A 14,306-nucleotide genomic window follows, 5' to 3' on the forward strand; every position below is an offset into this window, starting at 1 on the left:
GGAGACCTAAAGATAAACGTGCCCTGGTTGTTGGGAGAGAATTGGTTTGAATACCTGAACCTTTCCAGCTAGTCTTAAAATTAAAGAAACAGTTTATGAAAACTGTCAGGATCTCGGTGTGAGGCACAATGGCATTATGATGCCTCAGCCATTTCTAAGAACATCTCCAGATAAGCTGTTGACAACGCAGCAGCCAAAGTGCCCTGCGACCCGGTACTTTGGTACTGCTCCCTCGAGCGCGTTCCTCAACACAAGGCCGTTCGGTCACACTCGCAGTTACAGGGTATGGGGCCAGTTTGCCCTTCCAGATTTTCTGCCTGGCCATTTCTCCTCAGAAGCGAAGGAGCTGCCAACGTTGAGTTGGACGAGCTCTCGGCAGCCCGTAATTATGGTACGAGGACCACGAAAACTACTGGGTCCCCTTTCCTTGCTCTGCGATTAAACTGGAGGGACAGCATAAGGTGCCGAATAAGAGCAGAGGCCGGGGTGGGTATCTCAGCTTTGTGCCCCCCCCGGCAGCATCGCGCCGGCTGCGGGTACCACGGGGGGAGCACAGCAGCGCGTTCCTGCCGGCGCGGAGCTGCGCGCCCGGGGCGCCCGCCCGCCAGCCAGGCCTCTCCCCAGCCCCCGCTGCGGGCACCCCGGGCCTGTGCGCGGCAGCAGGGCCCGCTGGCCAAGGCGAGCGCTCGCCCCCCGCCTCTCGCCACAGGGGGGCCCCGGGCTGACACTCCCGCCCCGCCCCGCCGCCGGCCGTTGGCGAGCCAGCCAATCAGCGCGCGGGGGTTCAGGGCGCGCGTGGGTCCACCCCACCCGCAGTCACGTAACCCCGGGGGGGGGGGGCAGCAGCCGGTGGTGGTGCGGGGTGGGGAGCGGCGGGGGCTTTCCAACAGCTCGGCCGCGCCTCTCCCTCCCTCCCTGCCGCCCCGCCCGGGCACAGCCTTCCCGGGCGCCCCGGCAGCCGCTGCCCTCGGCTCCAGCGGCGTGCCGGCTGCGGTGGGGCGCGCCTGAGCCCCGGCGGCTCCGCCGGCCGTGGGGAGGGGGCTTGCCCAGAGAGGAGGCCCCGCCCCGCCCGGCCCGGCCCGGCCCGGCCCGGCCCTGCCCAAGTTGTGCCGTGGAAAAGTTGCGGCCGGTCCGGAGCCGGGCGGTGTGAGCAGGAGAGCGCGTTTCGGTACCTGGTAGATCCGACGGCTTCAGACAAGAGCAGCCCGGCGGCTCGGTACTTCCTCCCGCCGATAAGATCTTCGCCTGCGCTCGTCACGGGTGGCGGCTGCCGCCGCCGCTGCCCCGCTCGAGTGGATTTCGGGCTCCTCCCGGGGCGAGCCGGGGAGCGGGAGAGCGGCGAGGCGGGAGGCGGCGATGCGCGGGGCCGCGCCGCTGCTCCCGGCCCCCCCCGCCCCCCGCAGCCCCGCTCCCTGCGCTGCCGGGCGGATGGCGGAGCGGCTGGCGCCGGCATGGGAACCTTAGGGAAGAGGAGAGAGAACCAGTGAGTGCGCCGTTACTGCTTAGCTCTCCGCGCCCCGCGGCGGCGGGGGCCGGGTCGGAGCGCGGGGTGCCTGCCCGGGGCGGTGGGGACGGGCCCGACGCGCAGCCCCGCGGCCGGGTCTGCCGGGCTCCGCGGGATCCGGCCGGGTGGGAAGGGGAGGGGGAAGCAGTGCGGGGGCCGGGGGGGAGGATTTCGTTGCACCCTGGTGAGTCCGGGCGTGCTGTCTCTCGGCGCGGGCTGGGAAGAGCCCGGCGTTTCGGCCGAGCCGGGGGGGCGGCTCGGCTCCGGGCGGGCTCCGGTCACCTGCGGCACCGCCGGGCGGGGGGAGCCGCGCCGGGGCCGGGGGGCAAGGCTGTCCCCCCCTCGCCGGAGACCGCCGCCCGAGCTGGTGGGCTCTCGCTGGTGTCGCCGGCCCCGGCGCCGAGCAGCGCGGGGTGCTCGTGTCGTGTGTCCGCCCCAGCACAGCTGAGATCCATGTTCCTTCGGTAAGGGGATCTGTTCTAAGGAATGGTTAGTTTCGACGTGTCGCCGGCTGAGCTTTCGCTGTCCGGTGTTGCCAATTCGGCCACATTGTTACTGTAAACTTTTCTGGGGGTGTGTGGATGCTGTAGTTTTTGTACGCTCTGTTGCCAAGACCTAAAGTGTCTTCTGCTGTAACGCCTGCTTTACTGCTACTGCATTGCTAGGATGCTCGCCCTGTGGTGAAGAGGCACTGGAATAAAGTTGAGAGGGGCTTAAGCCTGTAAAAAGAAAACCCTGAAAGCTGGTCGGGCCCTTGCTCTTTTGATACGAGAACAGGAAGTCAGATCACAAAGCTAAGAGGGAAATTTAGAGAAAGGGGGAAGGGAAGAGAAAATTCTTTGCATAGTCAATGCCAGAGGAGCTGCAGAGGAGCTGAGCGATGGTCGCTACCTCTGCGGGGTCAGGCCTGTGTTCTCCTGACTTAAGAACTACAGAGGCCTGGGGTCAGTGTTGGGTTGTGAGTGACATCATGTGCAGTTTCGTGGCTTCTCAGAATTCCAATGAGACAGAAATTTAAGAGAAGTCTTGAAATTCACTGGGGAGAGGAAGGGTCCTGGTCCGTCTTGGTGAGGTATGCATATTCCCAGCTTCAGCCAGGAGTGCCTATGTGGGGATGTTTGTGTCTTTGCCTTCCCTATCTGTATGTAATATGCACCTTGGGTAAACTTCTATGGCTTTTCTTCCCAGAACTGTCAGTTTATTAATAAAGTCTTGCATAGTATTCCAAGAAAAGTTGTATGAAAGCTTAAAGATGCTGGAGCCACTTGTCTAGGAAGACTGCGGAGTGTAAATTGTGCTGGAGATAAACCCAAGTTTTATTGAAACAGCAGTGGTTGTTGCCCTTTTGTGAACTGTATGGTTATACTCTCAAGTCAGATTTTGAAGTGGTTCCTGTTATTTGCAGGCAAAAATGTTTCAGCGCTTTTCATTGATATAATAATGTGCCTGTTTACTATTTCACATGGAATTATGAACTTGTGTGCAAACAATGAAGAGCCTTTAGTATTATCTGTAAAAATAAACATTCTTGAAATCTAAGATATAGTATATGATCAAAATACAAGTCTAAAACTAGATACCTGCTTTATTTTGGTCTCTTTAACCTTTATTATTAAAGACATTAATTTAGTCATGACTTAGTAGGAAACAACAGTATCGAACGGATGCAAATTCATCTGGTTTTTTAACAGTGAAATACTCCACTGTAAAGTTGCACTGATGCCTTGTTTATGTAATAATGATCATCCAGATGAAATTAATAAAGCTAGTCTGGCATTTTCCAATGTGTGTAATATTTTATTATAGTTATAATTTTTTTCTCCTTTGCTTTTGGTGGGCACACAAGTATGCGGTGGAAGATTACTGCATAACAGTATTCCTGTTGCATAATTTGAGAGGGTTTTGTGCTTGTGCTGAGATCGTAATGTGAACATAACTCCTCAACAAAGAAACAAGACTTCTGGTAATCTTGACAGATCATTCAAGCAGCTCTGTACCCATGTGCTCTACAATCCTCATTTAGCAGGGGGGAAAAAAAAAAGTCACTTGCTGAGCAGTCTCTGGTGTACATATAAAGTGGGAAGGTTATGCCTTTCTGCATGCTAGCTACAGGGAGTTAATTTTCCTTTAAATCTCTCCTCCTTTCCCATGCAGTGTAAAATTTACCACTTGATTTTTCTCGTATTTACTTCACTATTGTGCTTTCTTTAGGCAACCTGCCCAAGCATGCAGCACTGCCCCTGAATCGGCGCTTGAGCTGAAGCAGATCAGTCATTGTCCCAGCCTTTCAAACCTTACTCAGGTCACAATGGTGCCGTTGGGGCACTTGGCCAAAGGGGCCACTTTGGAAGATCTTCTTGAAACCTGCATTCAGTCTTTTGGTGAGTGTCTGGAGGTTTTTAAAATTTTATTTGTTTGTTTCTGTCCTGGATACGTTTAGGTCACTTACTTGTGAATTACATTGATTTGTTAATGGAATAGAAAGGCATAGCTTGGAATTTTTCTATACTGTAGGTGACTTCATGTTTTTATAGGTTTGTGGATCTGTTTGTGCATGTGTATAATACATGTTAAGAGATTAGTGTGACTACTGCATTTTCTTGAGAGAATAAGACAAATGCTAGTCATCTATACTTCTGTGTGTGTTTTTTGTTGTTCCTTCAAGTACCAATTTGGTAAATTTTAACAAGTATCATTACATTTTACATATTGCAGTAATAGTCTTATAATGTATTGATGCCATGAAAAGCCGGAGCTAAAGACTCAATAGTCAGAGGGCTATGAAGCAGGTATTCTTTATTGCAGCGCCGGGCACACAGGGGATGTCTCCTCCAAACGTGCGCGCCAAACACCCTGTCATTTCAGGTTAAATACAATCACAATATACATATTCATTATATTTCTGAGAAATGTTTAGCATATTCATGACCTTTCCAAGAACAAATTATCATATATTAATATCTTTCATGCATGTCTGTCAGTGTCCTCAGGTGGTCTTTGGGGGTCTCAAGATGAAGGCTTATACTCCTCATCACAGTGTCTGCTGGTTGACCTTTGTTTCTGCGCTGACTAAGTTCTAAGATCACATATACCGTGTCCTTCCAGGTTGTTTTGCTCCGGTCTAGTTGCCCTCTTGGTGCCTCTTTATCTCTGTAGCTTGGTACATCTGCCCTCCCAAGGCTGAGTTGTCTGGGGTAGAATTATTTAGGAGCTTTTCTATCTTAGAGCTTTCCTGCCTTCTCAAAACAGCAAGTCGAGTTTGTCTAAGTAGTGTTATTGAGGAGCCTCTTTATCTTAAAGCTTTCTTGTCTGCTCAGAACAGCAAGGATCTAGTTTAGTTTAATTACAATCACTCTGGTAAGTGGAAATTTTACATTTACAGGTATCAGTATGTAAACAATGTGTTTATACTAAACATTTTTCAATGAGCAGGGCTGTTTTTAGGTGGAATAACACTGAATTGCTTCTTGCATTATCAGTATAGGTTTAAAGTTGCTTCTCTACAAAAGAGAAAGAATCCAGACAAAAATCACAACTGTATACCTTTTACAGCCTATCAGTTGTCCATTTGTATTTTTACAGTTAGAATTGTAATATATGGACAAGCATGACTGTTGCCTGAGCCCTGTATCCCTAGTTTCCTTGTCCAACTTTTTCATTAGTAAATGTGTGTATTTTTTATATTATGAAAATATGTTAGTACTGAAGGCACTCAGAGTGATTCTGACTAATTTGCTTGTAAGTAGTGCATCTGTTAATGCTCTGTTTTTCAGTGCTGTGAGCTATTCCCAAAGCATATGTGGCAAAGTCTTAGTTGCAGAGTAGTCCATAGAAAACAAATGTACTTGAACACTCACTAAGCTCTAAAATAATGAATCTATATAGTTAAATAGTAACACATAGTGCTGATCTAGTGATACGGCACATAAATACTGTACAAACAATGACTAATCTTTCACATTCATTGGAAATGCTTGGGTTTTTTTAACTGTAAAGCCTCCTAATCAGCATGTGCAGAGAAATGCATGTCTGAAAGAAGCTGATGAAGCGTGTAATTGTTGGTAACTTTTTGTTTCTTTTAGGCTTCTTTTCTCCATTTAATTATTGTAAAAAACATATGCACTGAACTATAAAGGCTATAAGGACTATAAAGCCCTAATTTCTAAACAAACGTCAATTCGTATTTTTATAAGTTTTGGTTCACTGGGAGTGAGAGAAGACATCTAAAGTATGTGTAAGACCTTCATACAGTTTTAACATTGTGACTACTTAACCAATATTAATGTGCCCACATTTTTATGACAAAAAGGTATTATAAATGTAACTTTATAAAAATCTAGTAAAATTATTACAGTGATTGATTTCAAGTAGTGTAGGTGAAACTGAATGGGAGATTATTGTTGACTTAACTATTTCAATACTTTTTTAATACTCTGTGTATATCAGCATACACATGCTTATGTGTTCTGAGATTCCTGGGCATCTGTATGTTCTAAAGACTAAGGTGAAAAAGAAAAGCAAGTGTACCTGTCCAGTTCTGCTATATATGCATGTGAATCTTTCTAAAGGGTTTCATACTTCAGTTAGATAATTTAGCATAGTCTACTAAACAGGGTTTTCTTGAACCTTGGCAAGTAGAAAGAAGGTCTAGCAAAGTGAGTTGTGTTGCATCTGCAAACATAATCTTAAACCCACTAAGGACTACTAGAATTATGATGTGTGCTGCACAACTTTAGACTCTTCATTGAGCAATTTGTAGTAGTGCGTGTATTGGTACATCTTCTATGACATTATGCGTGTTCTTAAGCTATGTTGGAATTTCCCAGTAGGGTATTTAAATAAATAGTGAAGTGCAACAATGGTGGTGTTATACCTGCTGATTCCAAGAGTAAAGAGTTAGGAGGCCTTTTATATTCTCTTTTTTTTTTTTTTTTTTTTTTTTGAAAATACTGAAAGCTTATTCAGTGTTATTAACTTAAACATCTACTTTGGGAGAATTAGTGTGTGCACCTCTTAAATTCAGTTGTCTTTAGCTTGAACTGATGAATGATAAGCATGTGCTTTAGCAACAGGATCAGTGAGGGTCATATGAGGTAGTGTGAAGTCATGTAGATGATCACTACATCTGAGAGATCAGCATTAGACCAGTGTTTATTCAATAGCATGAGAAAGAGATGCTGAAAGTAGAGGTTTCCTCAAGTCCCATGAAAGGTTGCATCAGGATGATTAAGATGAATCATCCTGCAAATGAATTGCCAAAAGTAAAGGCAACAGAAAATCTAGGATGTAAGCTAGGGCTTACATCAAGAAAAACAGCATGACGAGAGACTGAAGGCAGGAAGTGTCTTAGGAAGGAATATCTGTCCTGAGATGAGGAGGGGATTTGCAGAGACTTGAAACTGCTCTCATCAGTTTAAAGGTAAGAGATATGGTCCTAGGCTGCATCAAGAGAAGCGTGGCCAGCAGGTCGAGGGAGGTGGTTCTTCCCCTCCACTCTTGTGAGACCCCACCTGGAGTCCTGTGTCCAGCTCTGGAGCCCTCGGCACAGGACAGACATGGACCTGTTGGAATGGGTCCAGGGAGGGCCACAAAAGTGATCAGAGAGCTGGAGCACCTCTGCTAGGACAAAAGGCTGAGAGAAAAGGCTGTTCAGCCTGGAGAAGAGAAGGCTCCAGGGAGACCTGATTGCAGCCTTCCAGTACCTGAAGGGGGCCTACAAAAAAGCTGGAGAGGGACTTTCTACAAGGGCATGTAGTGATAGGACAAGGGGTAAGGGCTTTAGACTGAAAGAGGGTGGATTTAGATTAGATACAAGAAAGAAATTCTTTGCTGTGAGCATGGTGAGACACTGGAACAGGTTTCTCAGAGAAGTTGTGGCTGTCCCCTCCCTGACAGTGTTCAAGGCCAGGTTGGATGGGGCTTTGAGCAACCTGGTCTAGTGGAAGGTGTCCCTGCCCATGGCAGTGGGGGTTTGAACTAGATGATCCCTTCCAACACAAACATTCTATGATTCTATGATATAGGGCAGTGATTCAAAACATGTTCTACATGACTTGGAAGATCTCTCAACATTGTAAGTGGCTATGGGGTGCTGTTACTGCTATGATCTGAATTGACCAGAAGAGCTGTAGAGCGTAAGTAAATGCCTCATGTGTGATTGCCTTAGAAAAGAAGGGAAAGTGTAGCATACAAGTGGAGCTGACAAGAACTTTTAAAGATGAAAAAGTGATTGTGCGGAAAGAAAGGAGTCATGGTAAGGAAGTGGAGGAAAACAGAAATCAAAGGGAGGAGAGTGCATAGGAAGAGCAGAAGGCAGGGTAAAATGATTGAGAAGACTAGAAAATACAGAGGCTGTAGAAGAGTGAGATTCAATGAAACCTCTCCATCAGAGAGGTAAACTCTGAACAGAAAGGTCATAAAGAGAAAATTAAAGGTAGATGTTCAGTTAGCAACAAGATGGCTGAAGTTCTGAGTTCAGGGAAGCAAAGTAGTAATTAGTGGATCTTGGCTTGGAATATGACAGCTTCAGGAGGGAGATAATTTATTCTGGAGGAAATCTTCACTAGTGACTGTGATTCTGGGGTGGAATTGTAAGTAGGACAGTGGCTTTAACCCCCTGCCTGCATGTTTTTCTGTTATGTAGTATATAAAATGCCCGGAAAAGAACGTACTCTTGACTGGCAGACAGTTCTCTGAAAGTCAATATGGCTTTGTCTCTTACGTTGTTGCTAGTTGTAAACTCTATCAGCTTTGTTGTTGAAACCAATGGAGTAAGGTCTAGTTTGCTGGTCCACAGCCGTGTTGACTAATGCTGACAGTTTAGTAGAACACAGGAAGCATATGCTTAGTAGCGCAGCCCTACTTTTTGCTAAATCTTCATATAGTAATCTTTGTGAGACTGCATAAATGCATGTTAATGTATTTAGTCCAGAGGGTGTTACAGATCAAAGAGGAAAAATGTCAGCAGTGTTCACTTCAGTGGCTATCTTAATTTGTTAACTGTATATCTACTAACTACAGAAATGAAATAATAATTGTTCATAACACTATTCAGCCTAGGCTATCTTCCTGCTGCTGTGAACTTCATGTTCTGACTATGTGTTAGCAAGTCAGTTTCTATTCTAGCAGATATTTTTTTTCTTGCTATTTGTATCTTCACTTTGTGTTTGTGCATGGTAAGAAGTCCCTGTTTCTTTCCTTTGAGTGTAATCGTCTATCTTTATCTTATAAATGTACCTTTTTTTTAATCTTGAGTAAGGTTTAAGTGTGCTTGTGTTTTTTAAACAAATACACCTTTCAAAGATTCAATGAACTATTTTAACATGCATCCAAGCTTATAGACCATATAGGGTCAGAGGGCCTTTTCCTTGCCCACACAAAACATTTGTTTAAATTATTTTTGCAAGTGTTTAAAAACCTCTGTTGCAATCAGGACAAAATGTATTTTCAGCATAGAGTCAATTTGCTATTTCCCTGCTTTGTCTGCAGTGAAGGCCTGAAACATTACATAGAACTGCCAAACAAACAATTCCAAGAGTGCAGTTGAAAGTCATAACTTAGGCAAATGCCTGTGTCTTCCTAAAAACATCTGAGGGTCATTTAAGAGCTGACAAATCCCCAAGATCTCAAAATTTTAATATTATGAAGGTATTTCTGTCCTTAACTTTTCAGTGTGCAATCTTACTCATTTGCCTTTTGCATCTGACTACTGGAATAGCTCAATGGAAAAAGAAACCATGAAACATCATCTCTGAGTGCATGTCACGATGCAGCATCCCTGTGTCTGGTTTCTAAAGAGAGGTGTAAGTAAAGGACTTTAGGAAAGCAACTGAAATATTTCCTAGAGCATGTAGCATAATTCTGTGTGGAAGCTAAGCCATGATAAACTGTTTGCAGCGGAATTAGTTGTTTATACTGCTATGTCAATTTTCAGTAACAAAAAAAATTCAGATTTAAACCCATGGCTACTACTTTCCAAAGACGGTAAAAATCATAACCTCAAAAAGTAGCGATGTTCTTAATAGAATTTATGTGAACCTAGTGCTGTTTGCGACTTCTGATGGTCATAATACTCTTAAACAGCTAGGTCGAAGAGTAGGTTGTGATGTAAATTGTTCTGCAGTGTCTGATCAGTGCTAAACTAGCTTGTTGCCTCAATGTGTGATAAAGTGAGATGTTTGTAAACAAACCTTAGAAATTCTGGAAACCCGTTCTGGATTGATCTGAATGAAAGATGCCATGGAATTGTTTTGACAGAAATCAGAAATCTGCCAAAGGTGCTGGTGCTGGTTGCCTCTTAGGTGCTAGCTACCTAAAACTGTATAAGTAATTAACACTTTCTAGAAAAAAAATAACTACATTAGTAGAGATGTCTAATTCTGTGAACTGATATTTTTACATCTCACCTTTATATCAATATCATGCAAAAATATATTGAGTCTTAGAAATTCTTTGAGAGCTTTTACAAACAGTGAAACTAGTTGGAGGCTGGTAACAAGTGGTGTCCCCCAGGGGTCAGTACTGGGCCGAGTCTTGTTTAACTTCTTCATCAACGACCTGGATGAAGAGTTAGAATGTACCCTCAGCAAGTTTGCTGATGACACCAAACTGGGAGGTGTGTTAGATACACCAGAAGGCTGTGCTGCCATTCAGCGTGACCTGGATAGGCTGGAAAGCTGGGCAGAGAAGAACCTGATGAGGTTCAACAAGGGCAAGTGCAGGGTCCTGCACCTGGGGAGGAACAACCTCATGCACCAGTACAGGCTTGGGACGGACCTGCTGGAGTGGAGCTCTGCGGAGAGGGACCTGGGAGTCCTGGTGGACGACGGGTTAACCATGAGCCAGCAGTGTGCCCTGGTTGCCAAGAAAGCCAATGGAATCCTGGGGTGCATCAAGAAGAGTGTGGCCAGCAGGTCGAGGGAGGTTCTCCTTCCCCTCTACACTGCCCTAGTGAGGCCCCATCTGGAGTACTGTGTCCAGTTCTGGGCTCCCCAGTTCAAGAAAGGTGAAGAGCTACTGGAGAGAGTCCAGCGGAGGGCTACAAGGATGATGAGGGGACTGGAACATCTCCCCTACGAGGAGAGGCTGAGGGAGCTGGGCTTGTTCAGCCTGAAGAAGAGAAGGCTGCGAGGGGACCTAATAAATGCTTATAAATATCTGAAGGGTGGGTGTCAGGAGGATGGGGCCAAGCTCTTTTCAGTGGTGCCCAGTGACAGGACAAGGGGCAATGGGCACAAACTGAGGCACAGGAAGTTCCGTCTGAACATGAGGAAGAACTTCTTCCCTCTGAGGGTGACGGAGCACTGGAACAGGCTGCCCAGGGAGGTTGTGGAGTCTCCTTCTCTAGAGATATTCAAGACCCGCCTGTAGTCCTGTGCAGCCTGCTGTAGGTGACCCTGCTTTGGCAAGAGGGTTGGACTAGATGACCCACAGAGGTCCCTTCCAACCCCTACTATTCTGTGATTCTGAGTTCATTTGTTAGAACTGTAGCCATCTTCTCTAAAATACAGAAAATTGGAAGGTTTTATCCAGTTTTCCCACTTTCAGTTATCTAGAGAAACCCACTCTACTCTTAACATAAGTACGTTCTTCCAGTTAAAACATACAATAACTGGTAAAACAGTCACAGTTCAAGTATCAAGTTTATCTTTCTCCTTTTACCAAACTTACCACATACCAATTTCTAACATAGAATTCTGACTCAAAAGCAGTTATGTCTTTCAAGGCATATACACACCCACAGAAGGCAGCTTTAGTTGTTTACTTTTTTATGTTAGGTTTGCCTGGACAGCCATTTATTTTATCTCATGCTCCACAAACTTGCAGGGTTCCACCCCTTTCCCCTGAAGCCTGGGCTGAATGTTGAGGTCTCTAGTACCACCAAAAGTAGTTAAAGTTTGTCCATGATATTGTTCTGTATTAAAATGTAGTTGATCATTGTGTGTGAAGTAATCTGGGTGCAATCTGGGCAAATATAGTGCAGAAACTTTAGTATTGCTTGGCAACAGAAGTGATGTTAATTATCAATTAATGACATTGTGGGTACAGAAGAGTCATTACTGCTTTGTAGAATGCATGACATTGTGAGAGGAGTAGTTACTGTTCTGGAGAATACTAAGTGCTGTTTAGCTAACTATTGTAGTTAGTTGTGATTGTACCAAAATGAAAATAGATTTCTTTTTTGACCTGAAGTCTGTGAAAAAAATTTTCTCAAAGAAAACAAACTTTTGATGTCTTTTAAATACAGATATAGATATATATATATAAGTTCTGTTTAGCTAGTTTGACTTCAGTCTTTTCAATATAATTTTTTGAAGTCAAGAAATAAGTAATAAAAGAAAATGAAGAAAACTTAGACTTCTTGCTTTATAAAGCAGTCTCCTATTTACCTATATTTACCACAGGGATATGACAGAAAATTCTGTCTTCATACCTCTAAACTTCAGGAAAAACAATATAACTTTTATTTAGCATTGCAAAAAAGCTTAGATAGCAATAGAAAATAATTGATTCTCTTGAGAATGTTTCATGAATTTAATTCTTTTTTCTCTTCAATCCATGTATAAAGTTGAAGCAAGAAAGAAGTCACTTGTTCTTTAGTCTTCCCCGTGCATTTTACTTTCTATGTTATTTGGTTTGGTTCATGTGTGCTTCACTGTGAAGTCTTTCAGTGTTTTTCTGTGTATCGCCAAGTGTGAAGACATACTTTTTCATTGCTTTTTTAAAAGTCTGAAAAAGAAGGCGCTTCCTTTAGACCTTTAAATATTTCAGTAGATCTTTCTGTTATGTAGGACAGGCTGGAGATTAAAAGCTAAGATACATGATACCACTTTTTTCCCCAGTTACTGAGGTAAGAAGGTGCAAGTGGAACAGATGGCAAAAGGCGTAGATAAGTGAGTAGCTGTTGGGAGCTATTAAGGTTACACTTGCATTTGAGATGACTTTAGGAATCCCCAAGCACTGTGGTTTTAATACTTAAGTGTATATACAGATCACGTTAAGAAAAATTCAGTGCCTCATGCCACCTATATTGTGATGAAAGATCATTTAAAGATAGACTGTGATGTCTTTCTTTTGAAATACAGAGCTCCTCTGGCAGAGAACAACAGTGCGAGATGTCAAGAGCTTCTTTTCTATTTTAACCTTTAGTTTTTATTTGAAAAAGATTCACCTTCAAAATACTCACTTTGGGTATGGGTGAGATTGTGTTCTGTCTTCCTCCAGGAGAACCAGTTATATTTAATGTCAGTCTTCAGTATGTAGTGTTGCTCTTTTAAAAGTATACATTAAAAGAAACCAGATAAACTTGTTCAGGTTGAATAACATAGAAAATCATCAGATGATACCTTTACTATTAATATTAAGAAGTGCCCTGCAAGAGTACTTTGGAAGCATAAGACTCTTGCTCTGTGCTAAAGCAACTGACACAATGGGGTCAATAAAGCTTACACTGGAACACAATTGGGAATGTTTCTCTAATGAAAATTTGGCATACTGCCACTAGCTTGAACTGGCAGTTGAGGAGCTGCTTCTGTATGCAGGTATTTGATAGTGCTACCTGGTGATTAGGAGTGTTTTAAGTTTGGAGTGAAGCTGTAGGGTTTTTTTGAAGCTTTGGTTCTTTTGGACCGTGGTGAACAAGAGATGTTTCAGTCTAAGGATGAACTGTTGTGGTTTAACCCCAGCCGTTAGCCAAGCACCACACAACTACTCGCTTACCCGCCCTCAGTGGGGTGGGGGAGAGAACTGGAAGGGTAAAAGTGAGAAAGCTCATGGCTTGAGATAAAGACAGTTTAAAAAGTAAAAAAAAAAAAAAAAAAAAAAAAAAAAAAAATCCAAAATCCCAAACAAAATGAAGATAAACATGTGATGTGAAAAACCCTAATTGCTCATTACCAGCTAAGTGATGCCCCGCCAGTCCCCGAGCAACAGCAGCCCTGGCAAACTTCCACCCAGTTCTCACTGCTGAGCATGACATGATATGGTCTGGGATATCCCTTTGGTCAGGTGGGGTCAACTGTCCTGGCTGTGTCCCCTCCCAGCTGCTTGCCCACCCGCAGCCTCCTTGCCGGTGGGGCACTGTGAGAAGGCATACCCCAGCTGCTGGGTTAGAAGCTAGTTTGCCAGAGAGTCTGTAAACATGAATTCCAGAAACGTATCTAGAAGTTAGAGCAAAGGCTGGGAAGCTGAGGTATGTAAGGGTGGGAAACCTGAAACCGTAAGTCAGAAATATTAGAGCAGAAGTAGAGTTGGAGCATGCGTCGGGAATGGAAATGAAGGCCAGGAGCGAGGATCTCAGTGGTCTGCAACATCTTCAAGTCTCTGAGAGGAAAGCAGCTCGGTGTCTGCTAGTACATTCTGGTTAGAACTTTTGGATGGCTCTGACTTCATGCTTCCTTGGATCTGATGACTGGCTGCCCTAGGATCAATCATGAAGTTAGAGAGAAGCGTATTATAAAAAACTGCAGCTGTGGGATGAGTAAGTGCTAAGTATGCAGCTAGGTTCAGTGGTCGAATAGTGATACTGGCTTCAGAAGTTTCTGATTCTGTTCTGGGAGTCTCATTTGTCTTACCCATCAGTGCTTATGCCAGCACAGCTGTGTTGCCAGGCATTACACTTGAATTATTCAAGAGTTGCCTGCAGCTCAAAAGCTGCACGTGGCTCCGGTAGAATGATTTAAAGCTTTGAAAAAATCTCGAATGCTCAAATTATGTTTTGTAGGCTTTGGAGGAAAAGAGTATTTGATTAAAAAGTTCTCATCTAAATTTGCTAAAATCAATATTTTAAACATGCTGTAGAACA

The 14,306-nt window shown here is 44.3% G+C and overlaps 1 protein-coding gene across 4 annotated transcripts in view; it reads left to right on the forward strand.

The window, feature by feature from the left end:
- The first annotated feature begins 1,027 nt into the window (after positions 1-1,027).
- RASGRP1 (RAS guanyl releasing protein 1) overlaps positions 1,028-14,306 on the forward strand; it is a 46,000-nt gene continuing 32,721 nt past the window's right edge. For 3 of the 4 annotated variants that reach the window (XR_012764567.1, XR_012764566.1, XR_012764568.1), the window contains exons 1-2: positions 1,359-1,483; positions 3,716-3,885. Coding sequence is in view for 1 of the 4 variants with exons in the window: in XM_075426532.1 (XP_075282647.1) it covers positions 1,452-1,483; positions 3,716-3,885 (202 nt within the window). In the remaining 3 variants the exon portion in view is untranslated. Of the gene's footprint in view, positions 1,484-3,715; positions 3,886-14,306 lie in introns of all 4 variants that reach the window. The other variant, XM_075426532.1, reaches the window with a different exon arrangement.

This window comes from Opisthocomus hoazin, chromosome 7, assembly GCF_030867145.1.
Source record: "Opisthocomus hoazin isolate bOpiHoa1 chromosome 7, bOpiHoa1.hap1, whole genome shotgun sequence".
NCBI lineage: Eukaryota > Metazoa > Chordata > Aves > Opisthocomiformes > Opisthocomidae > Opisthocomus > Opisthocomus hoazin.